At 51.2% G+C, this 21,845-nt stretch overlaps 2 protein-coding genes across 7 annotated transcripts in view; one reads left to right on the forward strand and one right to left on the reverse strand.

Annotated features, from left to right (window-relative positions):
* Positions 1–6,292, forward strand: part of LOC132392908 (beta-galactosidase-like) — a 39,708-nt gene extending 33,416 nt beyond the window's left edge. For both annotated transcript variants that reach the window (XM_059967464.1, XM_059967462.1), the window contains exons 14-16: positions 41–172; positions 2,402–2,641; positions 5,661–6,292. In XM_059967464.1, coding sequence (XP_059823447.1) covers positions 41–172; positions 2,402–2,641; positions 5,661–5,855 — 567 coding nt within the window. In that variant the 3' untranslated portion in view covers positions 5,856–6,292. The remainder of the gene's footprint in view (positions 1–40; positions 173–2,401; positions 2,642–5,660) is intronic.
* A 141-nt stretch (positions 6,293–6,433) lies between these two features.
* ankzf1 (ankyrin repeat and zinc finger peptidyl tRNA hydrolase 1) overlaps positions 6,434–21,845 on the reverse strand; it is a 38,888-nt gene continuing 23,476 nt past the window's right edge. For 3 of the 5 annotated variants that reach the window (XM_059967459.1, XM_059967457.1, XM_059967461.1), the window contains 6 exons: positions 21,493–21,606; positions 18,030–18,471; positions 16,615–16,726; positions 9,396–9,563; positions 8,983–9,050; positions 6,434–7,065 (listed from right to left, as the gene is read on the reverse strand). In XM_059967459.1, coding sequence (XP_059823442.1) covers positions 6,948–7,065; positions 8,983–9,050; positions 9,396–9,563; positions 16,615–16,726; positions 18,030–18,471; positions 21,493–21,606 — 1,022 coding nt within the window. In that variant the 3' untranslated portion in view covers positions 6,434–6,947. The remainder of the gene's footprint in view (positions 7,066–8,982; positions 9,051–9,395; positions 9,564–16,614; positions 16,727–18,029; positions 18,472–21,492; positions 21,607–21,845) is intronic. The other 2 variants (XM_059967458.1, XM_059967460.1) reach the window with 2 other exon arrangements.

Raw genomic sequence — 21,845 nt, forward strand, 5'->3', positions numbered from 1 at the left:
CTGGTAGCCGAGCTGGAAAGATGCTTTAACTGTGTTTCAGGTTTACCAGGGCCTGCTGGAGCGGGACACGGCGCTAGAGTTGGACATCATGGGAAGTGAAGGAGATGTGCTGGACATCATGGTTGAGAACATGGGCCGTGTCAACTTTGGGCCCTGTCTGCTGGACCGCAAGGTATGGCACTGTCTGTCTATGGAGGAGAGGGGCATGTCTACAGGGAACCCATTGCCATCCGTTATAGGGCAGATACCTTGATACTGGACTCTCCTCGTCCCTGCCACTCACCAAGCCTGTTCAGTGAGTCCTTTATAGAACACTACAGCACAGTACAGGCCCTTTGACCCATGGTGTTGTGCTGATATTTTAACGTATCTCAAGGATATTTTCAGGAGAATGAGGGGAGATCCCATAGAAACATTCCAAATGTCAAAAGGCCTGAACAGATTAGATGTGGCAAAGATATTTCCCATGGTATGGGATTCCAGGACAAGAGGGCACGACTTTGGGATTGAAGGACGTCCTTTTAGAACTGAGATGCGGAGAAATTACTTTAGTCAGAGGGTGGTAAATCTGTTGAATTTGTTGCCATGAGCGGCTGTGGAGGCCAAGTCATTGGGTGCATTTAAGGCAGAGATAGATAGGTTCTTGATTAGCCAGGGCATCAAAGGATATGGGGAGAAAGCAGGGGAGTGGGGATGGCTGGATGAAGTGGACAAGCCTGTGATGGAATGGCAGAGCAGACTTGATGGGCTGAATGTCTTACTTCTGCTCCTAAATCTTATGATCTTTTATAACACTTCCTTCCTATATAGCCCTCCATTTTTCTGTCCCTTCATTGTCCCTAATGTATCTGCCTCTACCACCACCCCTGGCAGGGTGTTCCTCGTACCCATCATTATCTGTGTAAAAAGCCTACTTCTAACATTCCCTCTAAATTTCCTCCAATCACCTTAAAATTAAGCTCCCTCCTATTAGCCCTCTCCACCTGGGTAAAAGTCTCTAGCTGTCCACTTGATCTATGCCTCTTATCATCCTATCACGAGAAAAGCCCTAACTTGCTTAACGTTTCCTCAAAAGTAGTGAGTAGAGGGTGGTTAATCTGTTGAATTCATTGCCACAGGCATTAGTGGAGGCCAAGCTATTGGGTATATTTAAAGGGAAGCTTGCTAAGTTTTTGATTAGTAAAGAAATCAAAGCCTGGGAGAAGGCAGGAGAATGGGGTTGAGAGGGATAATAAATCCGCCATGATGGGATAGTGGAGACTCGATGGGTTGAATAGCTTAATCATACTTCTGTGTTTTATTGTCTTGTAGACCTTGAATACTGGAACACCCTCCCATCCGCAAAGCCACTCTGTGTGATGGGACACTCCCCACTTCCCTGGATGAGAATATCTCTAGATCTCCAGAAACACGACACCTTATTCCCCTTCCCTACACATGGCACCCTAATGAGGCTAGAATCTGAAAGATCACCGTAGAACAGCGCAGCGCTAGAGCGGCTATTCGGTCCATCATGTCTGTGCTGAACAAGTTAATTTAATGACTCCTAGTCCCTTGATGGCAAATTAGACCAAATTCCTTCTTCCTCCAGTCTGTCTAAATGTCATGATCGTACCTGCTTCCATCACCTCCCTGGCAGTGTGTTCCAGGCACCCATCACTCTGTGTGTAAATAAAAAATCTTACCCTGAATTTCACCTTTAAATGTTCCCCCTCTCACCTTAAAGCTCTGTCCACGGGGGGGGGGGGGGGGGGGGGGGGGAAACCACATTGGTTAATGCTGCCACCTGCAGGACAGTCAGGGAGGAGCAAAGATATCCTGCACCCCAGCAGTGAATAAAGAAAGCAGGTTGAGGGCTCAAGGTGCTGCCTGATCCGCTGAGTTTCTCCAGTATTTCTTATGTGTTGCAGAGGATTTCCAGCATCTGCAGAACCTCTTGTGTGTAGTGGATGAATAAATCAGACGTGCGGTTCTGAGTGGGTCTGTGACCTGAGATGGAACCTGCACCTTCTAATCCCGTACTCCTGGTGCAGGCACGGGCTGTGGTACTGAGGGACCTGGTGTCCACCTGTCTGGACACCAGTGGTGAAGGGTCTCAGCAGTTCCCTCCACAGATGCTGCCTGACCTGCTGCCCCTTGTGTGGTGCTTCAGCACCACCCGCAGCTCCTGGCCCTGGACCTGTGAGCAGTGCCAACTGTGCCCCCTCCACACACCCCGGGTCTAACCCGTGCACTCTGTCCCTGTAATATCTGTCATGGGCTTGCACACACTACCCCTGGCACAGTAGCACGTGCACACACAGTGTTGGTCTCACATGCACTGTGCCCCAGGCCTGGTCCTGTGTTTGGCGCTGCCGCACGCCCGGACTTACACACTCACTCTGCCTCCTTTCCTTCGCAGGGTCTGGTCAGGAACCTTTCACTGGCCAACACCGATCTCACCGGCTGGTCCATCTTTCCCTTGGCAATCGATGACGCCATCGCTGCAGGCTGGATTCACTCTGCTGCGGAAGTGGCTCCAGGCGAGACCCTGGCCCCGCTCCCGAGCTCACCTTCGCCTCAGGGTCCCACCTTCTTCTCCGGGACCTTCTCTTCCCCAAATCCTCTGGACACCTACATTAGGTTGGAGCACTGGAACAAGGTAATTGGTGTAAGCAGCCCTGGGTGGGGAATCTGAGGGTCAATAAAGCCAGGGGGAACCACCCGGTTGATGAGGCCCAGCTCACTGCATCATTCCTGAGTGCCTGGGGGTTACTGAGTGTTCCTGGTTGGTGGATGTGACAAGCTTTCTTCCTCCACCACCTCTTGGGCAGTCAGCTCTGGTCTTAAAACATTTCTCAGCTCCTATTTAACCCAAACATTGCATCCAGTTCTGGTCACCACAGTTCAGTAGGACAGGACGGTCTCGGGGAGGGTGTGGAAAAGATTCACTGGGACGATACCAGAGAGGAAGGATTCCAGCGCCAGGGTAGAAGTGGAGGAGCTCAAGGTGGTTGTCCTGATCAGAGAAGGTTGGGAGAAGACAGGATCAAGGTGGACAATGTCAGGAGGGGTATAGAGAGGGAGAATAGAAGGAAACTGTTGCCCATTGGGGTGTGGGTCAGGAACTGGGACTACAGGGTTAAAACGATGGGCTGAAGGTAGGATGTGGATGTGAGAGTGACCTTCCCACACAGAGTGATGATGGTAGGGAGTTCATTGCCTGTGAGTGAGGGGGACAGAGTCCCCTTACATTTTTATCACCCATGTACCCGAGTCTCCTAAATGTCCCTAAATCACCAATCTTATCAGCTCTGGGGATGTCCCATCCACTGCCACCAACCTCATAGTTCCCACACCCCGCACTTCCCGTTTCTACCTCCTACCCAAGATCCACAAACCTGCCTGTCCAGGTTATTGTCTCAGCTTGCTCCTGCCCCACCGAACTCATTTCTGCATACCTTGACACTGTCTTATCCCCCCCCTTGTTCAATCTCTTCCCAACTATGTTCGTGACACTTCTCATGCTTTGAATTTTTTCAATTATTTTAAGTTCCCTGGCTCCCACCGTCTTATTTTCACCATGGACGTCCAGTCCCTATATACCTCCATCCCCCACCAAGATGGTCTCGAAGCTCTTCGCTTTTTTTTGGATTCCAGACCTAACCAATTCCCCTCTACCACCACTCTCCTCCGTCTAGTGGAATTAGTTCTCACTCTCAATAATTTCTCCTTTGGCCCCTCCCACTTCCTCCAAACCAAGGGTGTAGCCAAGGGCACCCGTATGGGTCCCAGTTATGCCTGCCTTTTTGTTGGCTTTGTGGAACAGTCCATGTTCCAAGTCTATACCGGTATCCATCCCCCTCTTTTCCTTCACATCGACAACTGCATTGGCGCTGCCTCTTGCACGCATGCTGAGCTCGTCAACTTCATTAACTTTGCCTCCAACTTTTATCCTGCCCTTAAATTTACCTGGTCCATTTCCGACACCTCCCTCCCCTTTCTTGATCTTTGTCTCCATCTCTGGAGACGGCCTATCTACTGATATCTACCATAAGCCTACAGACTCTCACAGCTACCTGGACTATTCCTCTTACCACCCTGTCTCTTGCAAAAAGGCTATCCCTTCTCACAATTCCTCCATCTCTGCCGCATCTGCTCTCAGGATGAGGCTTTTCATTCCAGGACGAAGGAGATGTCTTCCTTTTTTAAACAAAGGGGCTTCCCTTCATCCACCATCAACTCTGCTCTCAAACACATCTCTCACATTTCCCGCACATCTGCCCTCACCCCATCCACCCGCCACCCCACTTGGGATAGGGTTCCCCTTGTCCTTACCTACCACCCCACCAGCCTCCAGGTCCAATGTATAATTCTCCATAACTTCCGCCACCTCCAATGGGATCCCACTACCAAACACAGTTTTCCCTCCCTCCCTTTCTGCTTTCCGCAGGGATCGCTCCCTACGCGACTCCCTTGTCCACTCGTCCCCCCTATCCCTTCCCACCGATCTCCCTCCTGGCACTTATCCTTGTAAGTGGAACAGGTGCTACACCTGCCCTTACACTTCCTCCCTCACCACCATTAAGGGCCATAGACACTTCCAGGTGAGGCGACACTTTACCTGTGAGTCGGCTGGTGTGGTATACTGCGTCCAGTGCTCCCGGTGTGGCCTTTTATATATTGGTGAGACCCGACACAGACTGGGAGACCATTTCGCTGAACACCTACGCTCGGTCCGCCAGAAAAAGCAGGATCTCCCAGTGGCCACACATTTTAATTCCACGTCCCATTCCCATTCTGATATGTCTATCCATGGCCTCCTCTATTGTCAAAATGAATCCAAACTCAGGTTGGAGGAACACCACCTTATATACCGGCTGGGTAGCCTCCAACCTGATGGCATGAAGATTGACTTCTCTAACTTCCGTTAATGCCCCTCCTCCCCTTCTTACCCCATCCCTGACATATTTAGTTGTTTGCCTGTTTTCCATCTCCCTCTGGTGCTTCCCCCCAACCTTTCTCCCAAGGCCTCCAGTCCCATGATCCTTTCCCCTCTCCAGCTTTCGCCAATCACCTTTCCAGCTCTTAGCTTCATCCCACCCCCTCCGGTCTTCTCCTATCATTTCACATTTCCCCCTCCCCCCACAACTTTCAAATCTCTTACTATCTTTCCTTTTGGTTAGTCCTGACGAAGGGTCTCAGCCTGAAACATCGACAGCGCTTCTCCTTATAGATGCTGCCTGGCCTGCTGTATTCCACCAGCATTTTGTGTGTTTTGTTGTCCCTAAAATACCTGTCTGTACCAGCACCTCCTGTAAATATCCCATCTCTGCCATCCCCCCCAAACCCCTTAAAATAACATCCCTCATACTAATCATTACTGTTTTGGGAAAAGGTCACCAGCTGTCCACTTTCTGTATGCTTTTTATCATTTTGGACCCCTCTATCAAATCACCTCTCACCATTTTTCACTCCAAAGGGAAAATCCTATCCTCGTAAGAACTCTCTCTAATCCAGGCAGCATCCTGGTAAATCTCATCTGTACCTTCTAAAACTTCCCCATCCTTCCTGGAAAGCAGCAACCAGAACTGAACACAGTTTGTCACGGTATCGGGCATGTGATGGTCTGGAGGTGTGCTGGGTTCTGGATAACAGCCTGCACCTCTCCCCGCTTCCAGGGCCTGGTCTGGATCAATGGCTTTAATGTGGGACGGTACTGGACCACGCGAGGACCCCAGCAGACGCTCTTTGTACCCAAGAGCTGCCTCAGCGAACACTCCCCAAATAACGTGATGGTGCTGGAGTTGGAGCAACTGCCTGCAAAGCCAATGGTGGAATTCCTGGATCACAGTATCCTGCTGCCACGGACCTAGGGAGAGGGGACAGCCCTTGCACCTAGCAGCTTTTATCTGTACGGAGGGCCAATCTCTGCATCTCTGAGCAAATACACGTGCTTGCAGTGTGATTACAGGGGAAACAATGAAATTATAATCGAGCAATGTATGGTCCCTTTAGGGGCAGCGTGCAGCTTTATCATAGAGCAGAGCAGCTCAGCTTGGCAGCATCAGTGCAGTCGCTAATCGTGTACCTGGCAGGGACAGCCGGTTGTGCAGTCAGGGAGATTACAGAGCAGAGTGTGACGGGAGCAGCCTTCTGTGAGAGACCTTGGCCACGGGGTGGGAGGGGAAACAGAGTGGAGGGGGCAGTCTCCCACAGCAGAAGAGGTTCTTGTGGGTCCAGCCAGTAACGAGAATGGAGCCACTGTCCCCTGCTGATCTGCAGGGCTATTCCTGTATGGTCTCGCGGGCTGGGGTGCCTTGTTGAACTATCAGGGCACAGCTCCGTGGGAGCAGCTCCCCTTTTGGACTGATCCCTGACTCAGCAATCTGCTATTGGTGTGATCATGAAATGATTTGCAGACCAATCATGAAAAAAGGATGACATTGTGATCTGTGGCACTGTACAGCTTTCAGTAAATGAAGTAACTTTATTAAACATCTGCATTTTTATAGCACCATTCACACCCTCAGGCCATTTATTACCAGTGAAGGACATGGGCAGTCTTACAGACAGCAACCAGCGCACAGCCCTAGGGACCAGCATCAGCGTCAGGTCTGGGAAATCTCCCTAATAGCACCTGTCCCATCTCCTGGGTACAACTCTGCAACTACCACGTAGGGGGAATAGTACAGCCCAGAGTTCCATTACCAGCTCTGTCCACAGCGTGGAGCTCTGCCCCCTCCAAACAGACCTGGGTTGGAGCTCCACCCCTCCAGTGAGCTCCACCATGGAGCTCTACCCCCCATGGCCTCAGCATGGAGCTCCATTGCTGATCCATGCCACGCAGATCCACCTTTCCTCAGTTATGGGGGATCTTGGTAAGCGCCTCTACAGGAGCAGACCTCACACCAAGTGTTGTAATTGGAGATGCCTCTTCCAGCAGGTGCCGCTGATCTCTCTCCCTCTCAAAGTCTTTGCTGCCTCCTGTGCTCCTGAAGGCAGCGGGTGGTGCAGAAACTGTAGTCGAGATACTCGAAGGGAACGCGTCCTGCCAGAGACCGGCCACACAGCCAACAGCGCCTGCTGAGAGGAAGAGGCAGTTGTAGTTGAATTGAACCCAGGGGCTTGTGGAGTGAGTGAAAGGCTGCCACTCAGTTCAATTTATACAACAGTTGAGATGTCACTGAATGGACTGTACTTTGGGCCTGTAATCAGGAATCTTGATGATGAGTTTTGGCCTGAAATGTTGACTGTTTATTTCCCTCCACAGTTGCTACCTGACCTGTGTGTTGCTCTGGATTTCAGGGATGGATAGTGGGTAGAGATTGCCCAGGATGTTGCTTAGAATGTAGGGCTGTGATAACAAGGAGAGATTGCACAGACTGGGTTTGTCTGCCCTGGAATGTAGGTGGTGACCTTAACGCTGTTTGTTAAATTATGAAAGAATGGATAGTCTTTTACCAGCAGTGGAGTGCAAAACTGGCACAGATTGAAGGTGAGGGGGAAGAAATACAATGGAGATCTGAGAAGTGCGTTTTTTCCACACAGTCTGGTGAATATCCAAACAAGGTGGGAGAGGCAGGTACGTACATTCAATGTTTATATTTGCACAGGTGTCAAGGGAGATGAGTCTAATGTGGACAATGGGATTAACAAGGTCAGTTTGCATCTACACTGTGCTATTCTACACAGGTCCCGTCAGGGTTACGACAGTGTACAAAACAAGGAATCCACAAGTTGGGAAACAGAGTTCCCATCTAACAGCCATCAGCAGCTCCACCCTGCTGGACTCCCAAATATCCGTTCATATTTGTCTGCTGTACATAGTCAGCTGGGGAGAATAGAATGACCATTTCCCTAGGAGTGACTTACAGATTGGAATCTAATGCAGGTCTTCACATGGAACATAAAACAACTTTACAGGCCCTTTGGTGCATGACTTGCACCAACCTTTTAGCCAATGCCAACATCAACAACCCTTCTCACCTGCATAGCACTCCAATTTTCTTTCATCCATCAATATTTACAAGGACATTGCTAAGACTTGACCCGAGTTACAGGGCAAGTTTGAATGGGCTAGGGCTTTAAGCCCCTAGAGCGTAAGAGAATGAGGGGCATAGATAAGGTAAATGTATATTTTTTCACTGAGATTGGGTGAGACTGGAATTAGAGGTCATGTGTTAAGGGTGAAAGGTGAAATGATTAAAGGGAACCTCTTCACCAATGGAAGTGGTGGATGTGGGTTTGATTGCAACAGTTGAAAGAAGTTTAAATAAGTACAGTGATGGGAGGGGTATGTAGGGCTGTGGTTCAGGTGTGTCGATTGGACTAGGCAGAATAACAGTTTAGCATGGACTAGATGGGCCAAAGGGCCTACTTCTGTGGTGTAGTGCTATGGCACCATGTGAGTATCTAAGATTACTTATACACTTACTAGCCACTTTATTAGGTACTGGACTGGAACCTGGTGTTGTCTTCTACTGGTTGACGAGTGTGTTCAGAGATGCTTTTCTGCATGTTTCTGTTGTACAGCGTGGTTATTTGAGTTTCTGCCACTTTCCTGTCAGTTTAACCCACTCCGGCCATTCTCTGGCCTCTTGCATTAACAAGCTGTTTTTGCCCACAGGACTGCCACTCACTGGATTTTCTTTTTGTTTTTCGCATCATTTGCTGTAAACTAGAGATTGTTGTGTGTGAAAATCCCAGGAAATCAGCAGTTTCTGAGATACTCAAACCACCCCATCTGGCACCAACAATCATTCCACGGTCAAAGTCACTTAGATCACATTTCTTCCCATTTTGATATTTGGTCTAAACAATAACTGACCCTCTTGACAATGACTGCATGCTTTTAAGCAATGAGTTCCTGCCACACGATTGGCTGATCAGATATTTGCATAATGAGCGAGTGTACCTAATTAAGTGGCCACCAAGTGTAGAAAGAATCATAGCTGTTCTAACAGAGCTGTGTGTTACACAGAGAGGTCGGGCTTCTGTTACCTGATGACTGGGACTGCTCCATTGCTGACCATCTGCTGAGCGAAGCGTTTCTCTGCAGCCAAAGCTCTCTGCAACAAACCACGAGGTCAGTGTCCCTGACACCCAACACAAGCTCACCCTCAGGCAACATTCTGCAGGTCAGCACAGCCTCTCTCCCAACAACCACCCCTTCTGAGAGTGTCAGCCCAACACTTCCGTCCTCCCCTTCTGTCCACTCCATCCTCCCCTCCCTGACTGTATCAGCCATTCCTCTTCCCTCCTTGTGAAATCCCCAGGCAGCCCCCCAACACCCCACCATCCTACCTTTCCCGAGAGCGTCAGCCCACCACTCTCCCCTCCTCCCTGACCATGTCAGCCACCCTTCTCCCCAGCCCGCCCTTCCCCTTCCCATGTCTGTCCCAGGGAGCCCCCACCTTCTCTCGCTCACTCAATGCCAAGAACATTTTCCTCTCCATTTCTTCCTCCTCCAGTCTCTTCTTCTCTTCCCTCCGTTCCTTCTCCCTCAGTTTCCTGGCGGTTTTCTGCGCTCGCTTCTTAGCAGCTTTCCGTTCCTCCAGTTCACACGTTAGCGGTGTAGAAATCTGTTCAAGCACAACAAAATGTCTGTATTACAGGACATCCGCTGTACTGTTTCCAACTATCCCTCCCAGCATGTAACCCTCACTCAGTACTGCCCCCTACAGTGCGACCCTCCCTCGGTACTAACCCATTTTTTTAACAAACGCACAAAGCTATACAAAGGTTAGGGATTACAATACAGTTAGATCATAAGATATAGGAGCAGAATTAGTCATTTGACCCATTGAGTCTGCCATTTCATCATGGCTAATCCAATCTTTCTCTCAGTCAATCTCCTGCCTTCACAGCTACTTGGCAATGAATTACACATGTTCACCACTCTCTGGCTAAAGACATTCCTCTTCATCTCTGTTCTAAAAGGACATCCCTCTATTCTGAGGCTGCTCTTAGACTCCCCCACCATAAGAAACATCCTCTCCATATCCACTCTATCAAGGCCTCTGACCATTTGATAGGTTTCAATGAGGTCACCCCTCGTTCTTCTGAATTCCAGTGAATACAGGCCCAGAGCTATCAAATGCTCAAATACAGTTATTAGCATCTGTAATGCACTCAGTTCCCTGGGGGGAGGGAGGCACCATTCACAGAAATTCCCCACTGTAACTGTAATGGTTGCATGCTCCCTCTCTGAGGACTCCCTGGCACATCCCGGAGCAGAGGCTTGGGCAGAGCCCTCATCAGGCTGCTGTCTTGATCTGTGAATGGCCACCTTGACCAGGGCATCCTCCGAGTGACCTGCACCCCTCCTTCTGCCCGTAAACCAGGAGAGTAGGGCTGAAGTGCAGCCAGAACTTGAGAAGGAGTCCCTTCAGATATTCACACAGGGGCTGCAACCTCTCACATTCCATGTAGACATGTATTGACTCCTCCCGCCCACAGAAAAGGCAGGTGGACTGGGTATCAGTGAGTCTATTGTACGGTACTGCCCTGTACAACACCCTCCAGCCGAGGTCCCCAGTGTACAGGGGAAAAAGCCCTGCATAGAGGGACTTCTCTCACCGCCTGATGGGAAGACAGACCACCACGCCGTGTCTGGATGGTAGCTGAGGGTAATGAAGTGAAAAGTGTGCAAGAGCAGCGCATACAGGAACCAACGCCGCGCACTGCGGATACCATGGCAGATAACTCCTGCTCATCCTGTGAGGGACCAACGTTGGAAAGAGATCTCGGGGCTTGGATCCCATGAGCACCTCTGGCGAAGCAGGGGCTGGTGCAGCCGGAGGCACTCCACACCCTTGAGCCTCGTGGAGGGATGGGAAACGACCTCCTCTACAGGCGCAGGAGCGGTCTGACCGGAGGAGACTCTACCCCAGAACGGCAGCATCTCCGTGTGAAAAGCAGGAAGCTCCTACATAGTGGAGCAGCTGATGCTCGACGCCAGGAGCCATACCCTTCTTACGGCAATGCCCATGGCGAAGAAAGAGTGTCGCCAGTGCGGGCCACCTCGGAAGGTGCTGGTTGTACAGGGTCCTGAGGCACAGAGCTGCCAACTGGGTAAGTAAGTACACACACTGACCGCCCTCCACAGGGTCACAGCGGAGATTCAATGTCTCCCGTTGCCCCAGGAATCCACCAACTTCCTCTGGATCCTGGCGACATATACAGAGGGCGGGACTACAGTGACCAGCCGGTACCAAAACAAAGAGGCTACTGGCTGGTTAATGACCGAAGCCCTGCTCCTGTATGAGATTGTGAAGAGTAGATACCACTAGCACCCCATCGGACAGAGACTTTTGTCTCTACGCCCCCACCAATTCTCTGCAGTGGAGCTTAGGTAGACCCCCAGATAGAGAAGGTGCACCACATGAATGGTCTTAGCTTCTCTGGCAGACAGTCCCTCTCCCTCTGGCCCACGAAAGGACCAGAGCGCTCTCCCCAGTTGACCCTGGCAGAGGACGTGGCTGAGAAGACCCACTGGCAGTCTTGCATCCTCTGTAGGTCAGGAGGATTGGTGATCATAAGGAGGACACCATTGGCTAAGCCAAAAAGCCTACTTCATGTCCAGCTCATGCAGAACCAGACCTGTCAACTGTTTCTGAAGAAGGCTTTACGCAGACAGAGTTTAGTTGCCCCATCGGGCAGCCCTGATGCTCCCCTCCAGAAGTAGAAGGGCACTGCCGAAGACCCACTGAACTTTAAACACAAAGTGCACTGCAGACGCTGTGGTCAAATCAACACGTACACAAGCTGGATGAACTCAGCAGGTCGGGCAGCATCCACCGTTGAAATGAGCAGTCAACGTTTCGGGCTGAGACCTGCTGATGCTGCCCAACCTGCTGAGTTCATCCAGCTTTTGTTCCATTGAACTTTGTCAGGCACTCAGTGGTCCAAGTCCGAGGAGGTAGTCATGATCCATCCTGTCAAATGCCTTCTGATCGAGAAAGAAAGACGACCGGCAGGCCGGACTCACGGGACGGATGGATCATGTCACGGATGAAGTGGATATTGTCCTGACCGGACCTGCCAAGGTCTTTACAGGACTACTCTGGGCGGATCCATGGGACAGTAAGGAACCCAGGCAACTGCCCATTGCCTGGGCAAAGATCTTATATTTGGTGCACAGGAGAGACACTGGGCACCAATCTGTCAGGCAGCTAATATCCCCCTTTTTCCGCAGTAGGACCACGACCATCCTTTGCCAAGAGAGGGGCATTTCACCTGTTTCTAGGCTTTTGCCCAGGACCCTGGTGTAGACAGCACCAGTATATTCCCGAAGGCCCCGAGTCCAACCTCAGGGACTCACCTGCCTGTAGCTAGTCAAGGGTGCCGGGTTACACCTCAAGCTATAGGGGAGAGTCCAGCTGCTGGACAGCCTCAGGGGTGACCTCGGCAGATCTGCCCTCAGCACGTCCTTACTTGGGTCCCGTGAGAACAGGGTGGCATAAAATGAGTGAACTTCATTAACAATTCTCGCCAGATCCGTGACAAGGAACCATCCTCTACCAGCAGCTCCACAAATTGCCCGCACACTCCCTTCCATTTCTCCAGAGGGTAAAAGGGTGAGGCATGGCGCAGTCCAGATCCTGGATCCACGGTCTCATTAAAGCACCTCGGGACCCTTCGAGCTGTAGGCCCCTCGACACTTCCTTTTCCCTTGGTACTTCTACCAAAGGAGCATACCCCAATGTTGGGAGTCGCTTGAGAGCTCTTTCTCGAGCCGCTCGATCTGACACCCTCGTGCATATTCCCTGCACCAACATTAGACATGAACTTTGCCCATGTCCCACCAGAGCCTTAGGGAGGGTAAACCCCACTGCTTTTTCCTCCAGGCCTCCCAGGACAGATGGAAGAATAGCCAGGTTCCCCGCCAACATCAGGCAGTCGTCCGAGAATGGCATCGGCTGTGTGGAGGATGCCGATAAGTGGGGGAACGTGTGTCCTGGAAACTGTCATCCTGGAGGTGGCTCAGTCGGGATGGAGGCTCCAACAGATTCTGATGAAATCGAAAGATCCAACTGACTGTCTCACAGATGCACTGACCCTCGACTGCGCTGAGGACCAGAGCGATCTCTCTCCTCGAGGATACGGCTGAAATCATCCCAGCAGCAGTTATCTCCCGAAACAAGCGCACCTGGGGCTTGGACGTAAATGTTACCAAGGTGCAGCGATACACCAACTAAGTGCGCGGCGAGATACAGACAGCGACCTGGCTTGAGCTTGGTAACCTTCACTATCTCCAGCAGGAGGGTTGGGACAACAAGATCGCCACCCTGGTTGAATTGGAGTTGAGGTGATTCATGTCACTCTGGGAGCCAGGTGGAGCTGTTTCCTGGAAAGGTGTGGGTTTCCTGCAGGAAGCTCGCCACATATCTCCGTTCCCTGAGGACCGAGAGATGTTGGAACCTCCGGCGAGACTCCCTGCCACCATTGGTATCAATACTTACTAATGTGACCTTCCTGATTGAGCCTCGTCTTCTCACTAATCCCCTGGCTAACGGGAACAGGCACATACCCTGTGTCCATGCACTCCTAACAGGGCTTTCAGGAAGGTCCTCCAACCCAACCACTAAATGAATCGCTCCCCTTTTTAAGGATGGTGTGGATAAATCGCACAAAAACCCATGCAGGTCCTTCCATCGACCAGCAGCTAGTCAGGCCTTACGATGCCCACGCAGAATGTCAGCTAAGAACACGTATTTCCACCAGAGTAACAGTCTGAGACTCACTGGCAGGGATGAGTTCCTCCGCCAGTTCTGCTTCAAAAGAGTCATCCTCACCTTCACTGTCCCATTCCCACACGCTCACCCCGGTCCTCGCTCTCCCCGTCCCATTCCCGCACGCTCGCCCTGGTCCTCGCTCTCCCCGTCCCATTCCCGCACGCTCACCCCGGTCCTCGCTCTCCCCGTCCCATTCCCGCACGCTCGCCCTGGTCCTCGCTCTCCCCATCCCGTTCCCGCACGCTCGCCCCGGTCCTCGCTCTCCCTGTCCCGTTCCCACACGCTCGCCCCGGTCCTCGGTCTGCCCGTCCCGTTCCCACACGCTCGCCCCGGTCCTCGCTCTCCCCGTCCCGTTCCCACACGCTCGCCCCGGTCCTCGGTCTCCCCGTCCCGTTCCCACACGCTCGGTCTCCCTGTCCCGTTCCCACACGCTCGCCCCGGTCCTCGGTCTGCCCGTTCCGTTCCCACACGCTCGCCCCGGTCCTCGCTCTCCCCGTCCCGTTCCCACACGCTCGCCCCGGTCCTCGGTCTCCCTGTCCCGTTCCCACACGCTCGCCCCGGTCCTCGCTCTCCCTGTCCCGTTCCCACACGCTCGCCCCGGTCCTCGCTCTCCCTGTCCCGTTCCCACACGCTCGCCCCGGTCCTCGCTCTCCCTGACCCGTTCCCACACGCTCGCCCCGGTCCTCGCTCTCCCTGACCCGTTCCCACACGCTCACCCCACTACCAGAAGCGTCATCAAGTGGCCCCACCACAGCCATGGCCCTAGCCTCAGGACCAGTGTAAGGTGGAGAAACCACTTCCCCTTGGATCGTCAGCTGCAGGAAGTTCGCCACATACCCAGTCCCTGGTGTGTGACAGGGCTGGCCTCATGCAGTCGATACTGTCTCTACCAGCTTGGGCATCCCACCAGCCTGCTCAAAGTCCAAAAGGGTTCGAGCCACCTCTGCACTTGGGTTGCCTTGGTCACAAACCTCTAGAGTACCCCAAGGTGCACTCACGACCTCCCCACTCATCAGGACCCTGGCTCTCCGCTCCTTCAGGAGGACCGTGACCCAGGAACCCCCATTCACTCGTGTGTCCACGTTCTGAACACTCCGCTCCACCCAAGGATGAATCATTCCCCTGTTTGGAAGAGGTACCATCACACCAGAGGCTACAAGCTCAGGTGAGGCCGTCCTGGCAAAGAGTGAGCCTCTTTCTTGGGAGGTCTGCCCCGAGCTTGCAGCCTTTTGTGGGTGTAAATCTTCTCCCTTAGTCAGTTCCTATCTTTGGATTCAGAGGATGCGCACCTTCCCATTTTTGTTCCACTGATGTGGGGAGGTCCAGTTGCCTCCATTTCAGAGGAACCCTCTGCCCTCAGCACCACGTCCTCCCTCACGGCTTCTCCATACCTTGCTGAGACACAGAGGTATCCGTGCCCACCAGGCAGGGACTAAAAGGCCCTGGCTCAGCCTTCTGCGGCGGAGAGGCCTGGAAATTTTTCTTCTTCCCCTTAGCCTTTTTTGCCCTGTCCTTCTCACCGGATCAGGAGACAGGATGGGGGAGGGTCAGAGAGCGGGGAGTGTGGCAACGGGGAGAGGCCCTGCGGTGCCCTCACGTGCTGCCACGATGGAGTTGGTGCCCTGGTGTACAGGGCAATTCTTACAAATATACCCAAATTCCTTGCAGGCATGGCACCGTGGCTGGCTCATAGCCCAGCAGATCCGGTAATGCTTCTGCATCACAAATGAAAGAACCCCTCTGCATTCCTCGGTGCATTTAGCTCTATGAATACCCCATGATGGAGGGTATACACATGCCCAAAACAACCTCCGCCTAGCTTGAGTGGTGTAAGGCTGACTGGCAACCTCATCTCCCCAAAGAATGCAGGTGGGGGTACCAGGTCTACTCCATCGAGGTGAGGGCACAGATTATAGAAGGTCACAGTCTGTACGGGTCTGGCACAAAGACCCCTTCCACGTTTATGCCCCCACTCAGGGCCAGGGACACCTCTCCAGCGGACTGTAGGTAAACAGTCTTCTGGTGCATCTTACCGATCCCAGTCATCCCCACCCACAGCGACAGCCATGATAGCTAACTTCTCAGCACTCGGGCGAGGCAATATCGCATTGCACCGTGTTTAGAACGATCAGTCTGAAAAGTGGTGGCTCTGCAGTTCTTTTACCAGAAGCTACGGCTCCTGCCTCAGAACAAGGTGCCGACGCTTTGGAGCTGCAGCCTGCCGTGTCAAAGCCCACGTAGTCAGAAATCAAATGCTGCTGAATTAACTCAGTCACAACACTTATCAGTCTTTCGAAGAGCAGTTCCGAGAAGAGAGAAATTATAGCAGTCTCTTCCAGACGAGCGGGGATACTGTGCGATGAAACTCTTGCACTGACCCTCTCGGTGTGCAGCTGGGACACTCCAATGTTCATCCGTCCGAGCGACAGTTCAAAGATTCACCACAAAACTCATCACCCTGACATTCCTGGCTGAGCACTCCAGGTGAGGGAGGACTTGCTGGTGTTCACAGCCAGAGAAATCCGTTCCAGCTCCAGTAAAAGTCACAGTCACTGTCGCTGCCACAGCCTGGGCACAGATTCAACAAAAGTAAGCAAAACAGCTTTCCTCTGAGAAGAAAACTGCTGTGGTCCTCTACCAAGATGAGACAGCTATCTCCTACACCGTCCTCGTTCTCGTCACTGTTCCTTAGGGTTCATTCCCAAAATCAACTTTTTCTGAGAGTTCACAACCCACAGCGTGGCTCCCCTCAGTACCACCCCTCATTACAGCGTTGCCCCTTCCACAGTGTTACCATATCCACTTATCAGCCCCTCCTCACACCACTGTACTGCACACCCCATGGCAGTACCACGCTCCTCCCGGAAATCCCGCGGATGGACTTTGCTCTGCGTACCTGTGCTTTTGCGTAGTCGTATCGCCCGGGGTGGTTGGCCATATACCTGCGGAACTCATTCCTCGTGTCCCTGTCTGCAGATACGGCGTATGCCGGGCGCCCTCGCTTATCCCTGACAGATACATGGGTTAGCATGGCACACCTGTGTGCATGATGTATCCTCATATAACTGGTATGTCGTGTGCATGTATGTGTGTGGGTTCTGCTCCACATTCACTGATACTCAAAGTTGCCATGCAAGTTGACAGGGTGGTTAAGAAGGTGTGTGGTGTGTTGGCCTTTGTTAGTCGGGACTGAGTTCAAGAGCTGCGAGGTAATGTTGCAGCTCTATAGACTGCACTTGGAGTACTATGTTCAGTTCTGGTTGCATCATTATAGGAAGGATGTTGAAGCTTTAAAGAGTGTGCAGAGAACTAGAGGGCATGCCTTATGAGGATAGGTCAAGCAAGCTAGGGCTTTTGTCTTTGGAGTGAAGGAAGATGAGAGGTGACCTGATAGCGGTGACCTGATAAGTGGCATAGATAGAGTGGACCGCCAGACATTATCTCCAGAATGGAAATGGTTAATATGGGGAGGGGGGGATAATAGTGGTTGGCACGTGGCCAGGTGGTTAAGGTGGTCTAGTGATCTGAAGGTCACTAGTTTGAGCCTCAGCTAAGGCTGCGTGTGTGTCCTTGAGTAAGGCACTTAACCACACATTGCTCTGTGACGACACCGGTGCCAAGCTGACATCGGCCCTTGCCCTTCCCTTGGACAACATCAGTGCCATGGAGAGGGGAGACTTGCAGCATGAGCAACTGCCGGTCTCCCATACAACTCTGCCCAGGTCTGCGCCCTGGAAACCTTCCAAGGTGCAAATCAATGATCTCTCGAGACTAACGGATGCCTATCAAATAGTGGATGGAGGAAAGCGTAGAGGGAATGTCAGAGCAACGCACACAAAATGCTGGAAGAAATCAGCAGCATCTATGGAGATCAATAAACAGCTGATGTTTCACCCCAAGACACTCCATCAGACTGGGAGATGTCAGATGTGGGTTTTCTACAGAGAGTGGCGTGGTCTGGAACATGCTGACAGGGTGGTGGTACAGGAAGATAAAGAGACTCTTAGGTAGGCACATGGAGACAGAAAACTGGAGGGCTATGTGGGAAGGAAGGGTTAGATTGATTTTAGAATAGGTTGAAAGTTCAGCACAATAGCGTGTCCGAAGGGCTGTACTGTGCTGTATTGCTCTGTGTTACTACAACTTGAGCATGTGTTTGCATGGTTTGTGTGCATGCCTGCATAATATGTGCATCTGGCCTGTATTTGCATGCATATGTACGCTTGTGTGCATGTGTGTGCAGCCTTGACCCTGTGGAGACAGCGGGTACTCTGGCAGTCTATCAGCTCCCGGACAGCAGTTTGTCCTTACCTGCAGGCAGGGTCACAGCCGGCATCTAGCAGCAGATGTAGGACTGAGCCCTGAGCAGCTGCTGCAGCTACATGGAGCAGAGTGAATCCAGACTCATCCACCGGATCATTTAGTATATCTGTTGTCACAGGCCCTGGACAGAGACCCCCGTCCCCCAGGGTCCTCCACATCACAACTGTGGCCCCACTGGGTCCGGCCCCATTGCCTGATGTCTGCTGTTGGGTCTGTTCGCTGTCCGATGTCTGCTCCTGGTTTTGTCCACAGTTTGGTGTCTGCTCCTGGTGGCATCTGTCATCTGGTGTCTGCTCCTGGTTGCATTTGTCATCTGGTGTTGGGTTGGAGCAGCCGGGCTCCAGAATATGAGCCGGAAGCAGATGACGGAGGTAATTTTGCAGCCGTTCCACATCTCCAGTCCTGCAGGCCGTGTACAAATCGTTCTGCACTGGAAACAGCACACACCCGTCACTGCAGCATCCTGAGGACCCACTGTCTCCCAGTGACCACAACGGGTCCTGTAACCCTCCCCATGCCCCAAGGTTTACCTGTCCCTGGCCCATCTCTGGTCTGTGTGGGACCAGGGCACAACTGCAGCCTGAGCATGGCCTAGTGACACAGACAGATCCCTAGGGTGGTGGAAGAATCCAGTGGCTGGAATGAAAGCACTGGCGCCAGTTACAGACTGTTGCCAGTTACAGACTGTTGCATGAAACCACAAGGTTTACGGTAAGCCTTTGGGCAGGAAAAGGTGACTGGTGGGATGTCAGAGGTAATTTTTTTTTACACAGACTGGTGGGTGTATGGAATGTGTTGCCAGGGGTGGTGGCAGAGGCAGATACATTAGGGACATGTAAGAGACTCTGAGATAGGCACACAGATGATAGAAAAATTAAGTTATGTGGGAGGGGAGGGCTAGATTAATCTTAAGAGTAGGTTAAAAAGATTGGTACAACATCATGGGCCAAATGGCCTGTATAGTGCTGTAATGTTCTATGTTCCAACACAACCATTCCTGACCCAGCCCGGTCTACAGAATGTAGGGAATGGGCAGGAGGCCATAGGCACTCGAACATGCAAATGGATCCAATCTCACCCACATCATTACCCCTCTCTCAAATCCCCAACACTTTCACCCCATTTCTACCCCCCTCTCTCCCAATCCCAACACTCAGTACCTCCAACCTCACCTTCGTCACCCCTCTTTCTCTCAACTCCCTTCCACTCAGTTGCTGCAATTAATGCCCCCTCCCCTCCCTCTCTTTCCACCCCATCACCCCTCCATCCTTTCTCCCCCCCCACCATTGATTCCTCTGTGGGGTTTGTCTCTTGGGAGAGAGCAATATCTTTGTGAGGAAATTGCTTTTGCCACCACGGAGGGTATAAACTAGATAGGCGGGGTGGAGGGAACATGAGCGAAGACGGGTACAAGCAGCAACCAAAGCAAGTAAGCCCTGCCATCAGGATAACCACTTTTACAGTGAGAAGGCAGATAGAACCACTGCTTTAAACTGCAGCTGCTTTCATGCATGCACCTTAACAGGTAAGGTGAACAAACTGAGAGTGGGGGTTGCCTCTAGGGACGGGGATACGGCCAGAACAGAAGCAACATGGTTGACAGAAGGGTAGGACTGGCAGCTCAGTGTTCTTGGATACTGAAGCTTTAGGTGTGACAGAGGAACATGGAGGAATGGAGGGCGTGTTGCCTTTTTGACAAGGGAGGGCGTAACAGCAGTGTTTAGAGAGGAATGTTCTTAAAGGATCATCTAACAAGGCCATTTGGGTAGGAAAAAGATTGGCGGATAGTCTCTTTGATAGGGCTGTATTGTACACAGGCTACTTGAGGAGAACCACAAATATGCAAAAATCCAGAGCAACACACACAAAATGCCGGAGGAACTCACAGCTCAGACAGCATCTATAAAAAAAGAGTAAGTAGTCGACTGTTTACTCTTTTCCATAGATGCTGCCTGGCCTACTGAGTTCCTCCAGCATTTTGTGTGTGTTACTTGATGTGTCGGGAAATTGCACGTAGTTGTGGTAGTGCTAGTATGAGGTTTCAATTGTCTTGGTACCTACAGCACAGGCAGCTTGGATGGGACGGATTTTGTCCCGTGTGTCCAAAACAGTTTCCTCGCACAACCTACTCAGGTAGATGCAATTCTGGACCACCCCTTAGAGATCAGGGCAGACCAAGTAACTGAAGTGGCAGTTAGGAAGCACTCTGGGTCCAGTAACCACAATTCTATTAGTTTTTATATAGTTATGGATAGAGATAGATCAGGTTCATAGGCTTGAACTCACATTCAAGGACTCTTCGTCTCTCACGTTCACGATATTTATTATTTATTTCATATTTTTTTCTCCCTTATTGTATTTGAAAAGTTTGTTTCTTTTTACACATTGGTTGTTGTCCATCCTGTTTGGTGAGGTCGTTCATTGTTTCTATTGTATTTCTTGTATTTACTGTAATTGCCCGCAAGAAAATGAATCTCAGGGTTGTATGTGGTGACGTATATGTAATTTGATAATAAACTTACTTTGAACTGAAACAGGGCCAATTATCTAGCTCTGGTCAACCGGGCAATTCTGTTTAAAGGCAAAGGAAGAGCTAAAAAGTGAGAAACTTTTAAAAGGGTCCAGGGTCTGCATGGTCCTTCCTGGTAATGTGAAGAGTAGATATACCAAGTTCAGGGAACCCTGGCTGATGAGAGATATCGAGGCTGTGGTCAGGAAAAAGAACGCTTTCATTGTGTTTTGGTGTCAAAGGTAGATAGGGTCGTAAAGAAAGCTTTTGGCCTTCATAAAACACAATACTGAGTACAGGAGATGGGATGTTATGTTGAAGTTGCATGATACATTGGTGAGGCTTAATTTGGAATATTGTTTACAGTTTTGTTCACCTGCATACAGGGAAGATGTAAATAAGGTAGAAAGGGTACAGAGAAAATTTACAAGGATGTTGCCAGGATTGGAGGAAAGACTGAATAGATTAGGACTTTATTCTTTGGAACGTAGAAGATTGAGGGGAGATTTGATAGCAGTATACGAAATTATAAAGGGTATAGATTGGGTTAGTGCAAGCAGGATTTTTCCGCTGAGGTTGAGTGGGAGTACAACCACAGGTCATGGGTTAAGGGTGAAAGGTGAAAAGTTTAAGGGAAACATGAGGGGAAACTTATTCACTCAGAGGATAGTGAGAGTGTGGAACAAGCTGCCAGTGCAAATGGTGCATGTGAGCTGGATTTCAAAGTTTAAGCAAAATTTGAATAGGTACATGGATGGAAGGTGCACAGGGGGCTATGGTCCTGGTGCAGGTCGATGGGAGTATGCAGCTTAAATGGCTTGGCACAGACTAGATGGGCTGAAGGGTCTATTTATGTGCTGTACTTCTCTATAACTTAGTCTGTTGATGGGACTCAGGTAGAGTTAGTGACTGACCACAATGTTACCAACTTCACCAGCCTACCTTCCCCTGCTGCATCAGCTGGAACCACTTCAGTAACGTCTCGTTGTGTCTTTCCCTTGACCTTCTCTCTGGTTGGCAGTGAGTCGGTCTCTGTGATTATCTCAGGAGCTGCATCTACTCGACAAAGCAAGAATCACGCGCTGTCAGCCAAGACATCGTAAGATACCGACCTAATGCAGGCAAATTGGTTGACGTAAATGGTAGGAAGGTCGACATGGGTGTGACAGGCTGAAGGGCCTGTTTCTGTGTTGTATGACCTGTAACGCTCACTAGAAATGCCCACACAGTAACGTTCCTTCACATTATCCCAGTACCGAGTCAGATACAGCAACCCTCTCTGTACACATGCTGCA

The sequence above is a fragment of the Hypanus sabinus genome, chromosome 4 (assembly GCF_030144855.1).
Source record: "Hypanus sabinus isolate sHypSab1 chromosome 4, sHypSab1.hap1, whole genome shotgun sequence".
NCBI classification, from domain to species: Eukaryota; Metazoa; Chordata; class Chondrichthyes; order Myliobatiformes; family Dasyatidae; genus Hypanus; species Hypanus sabinus.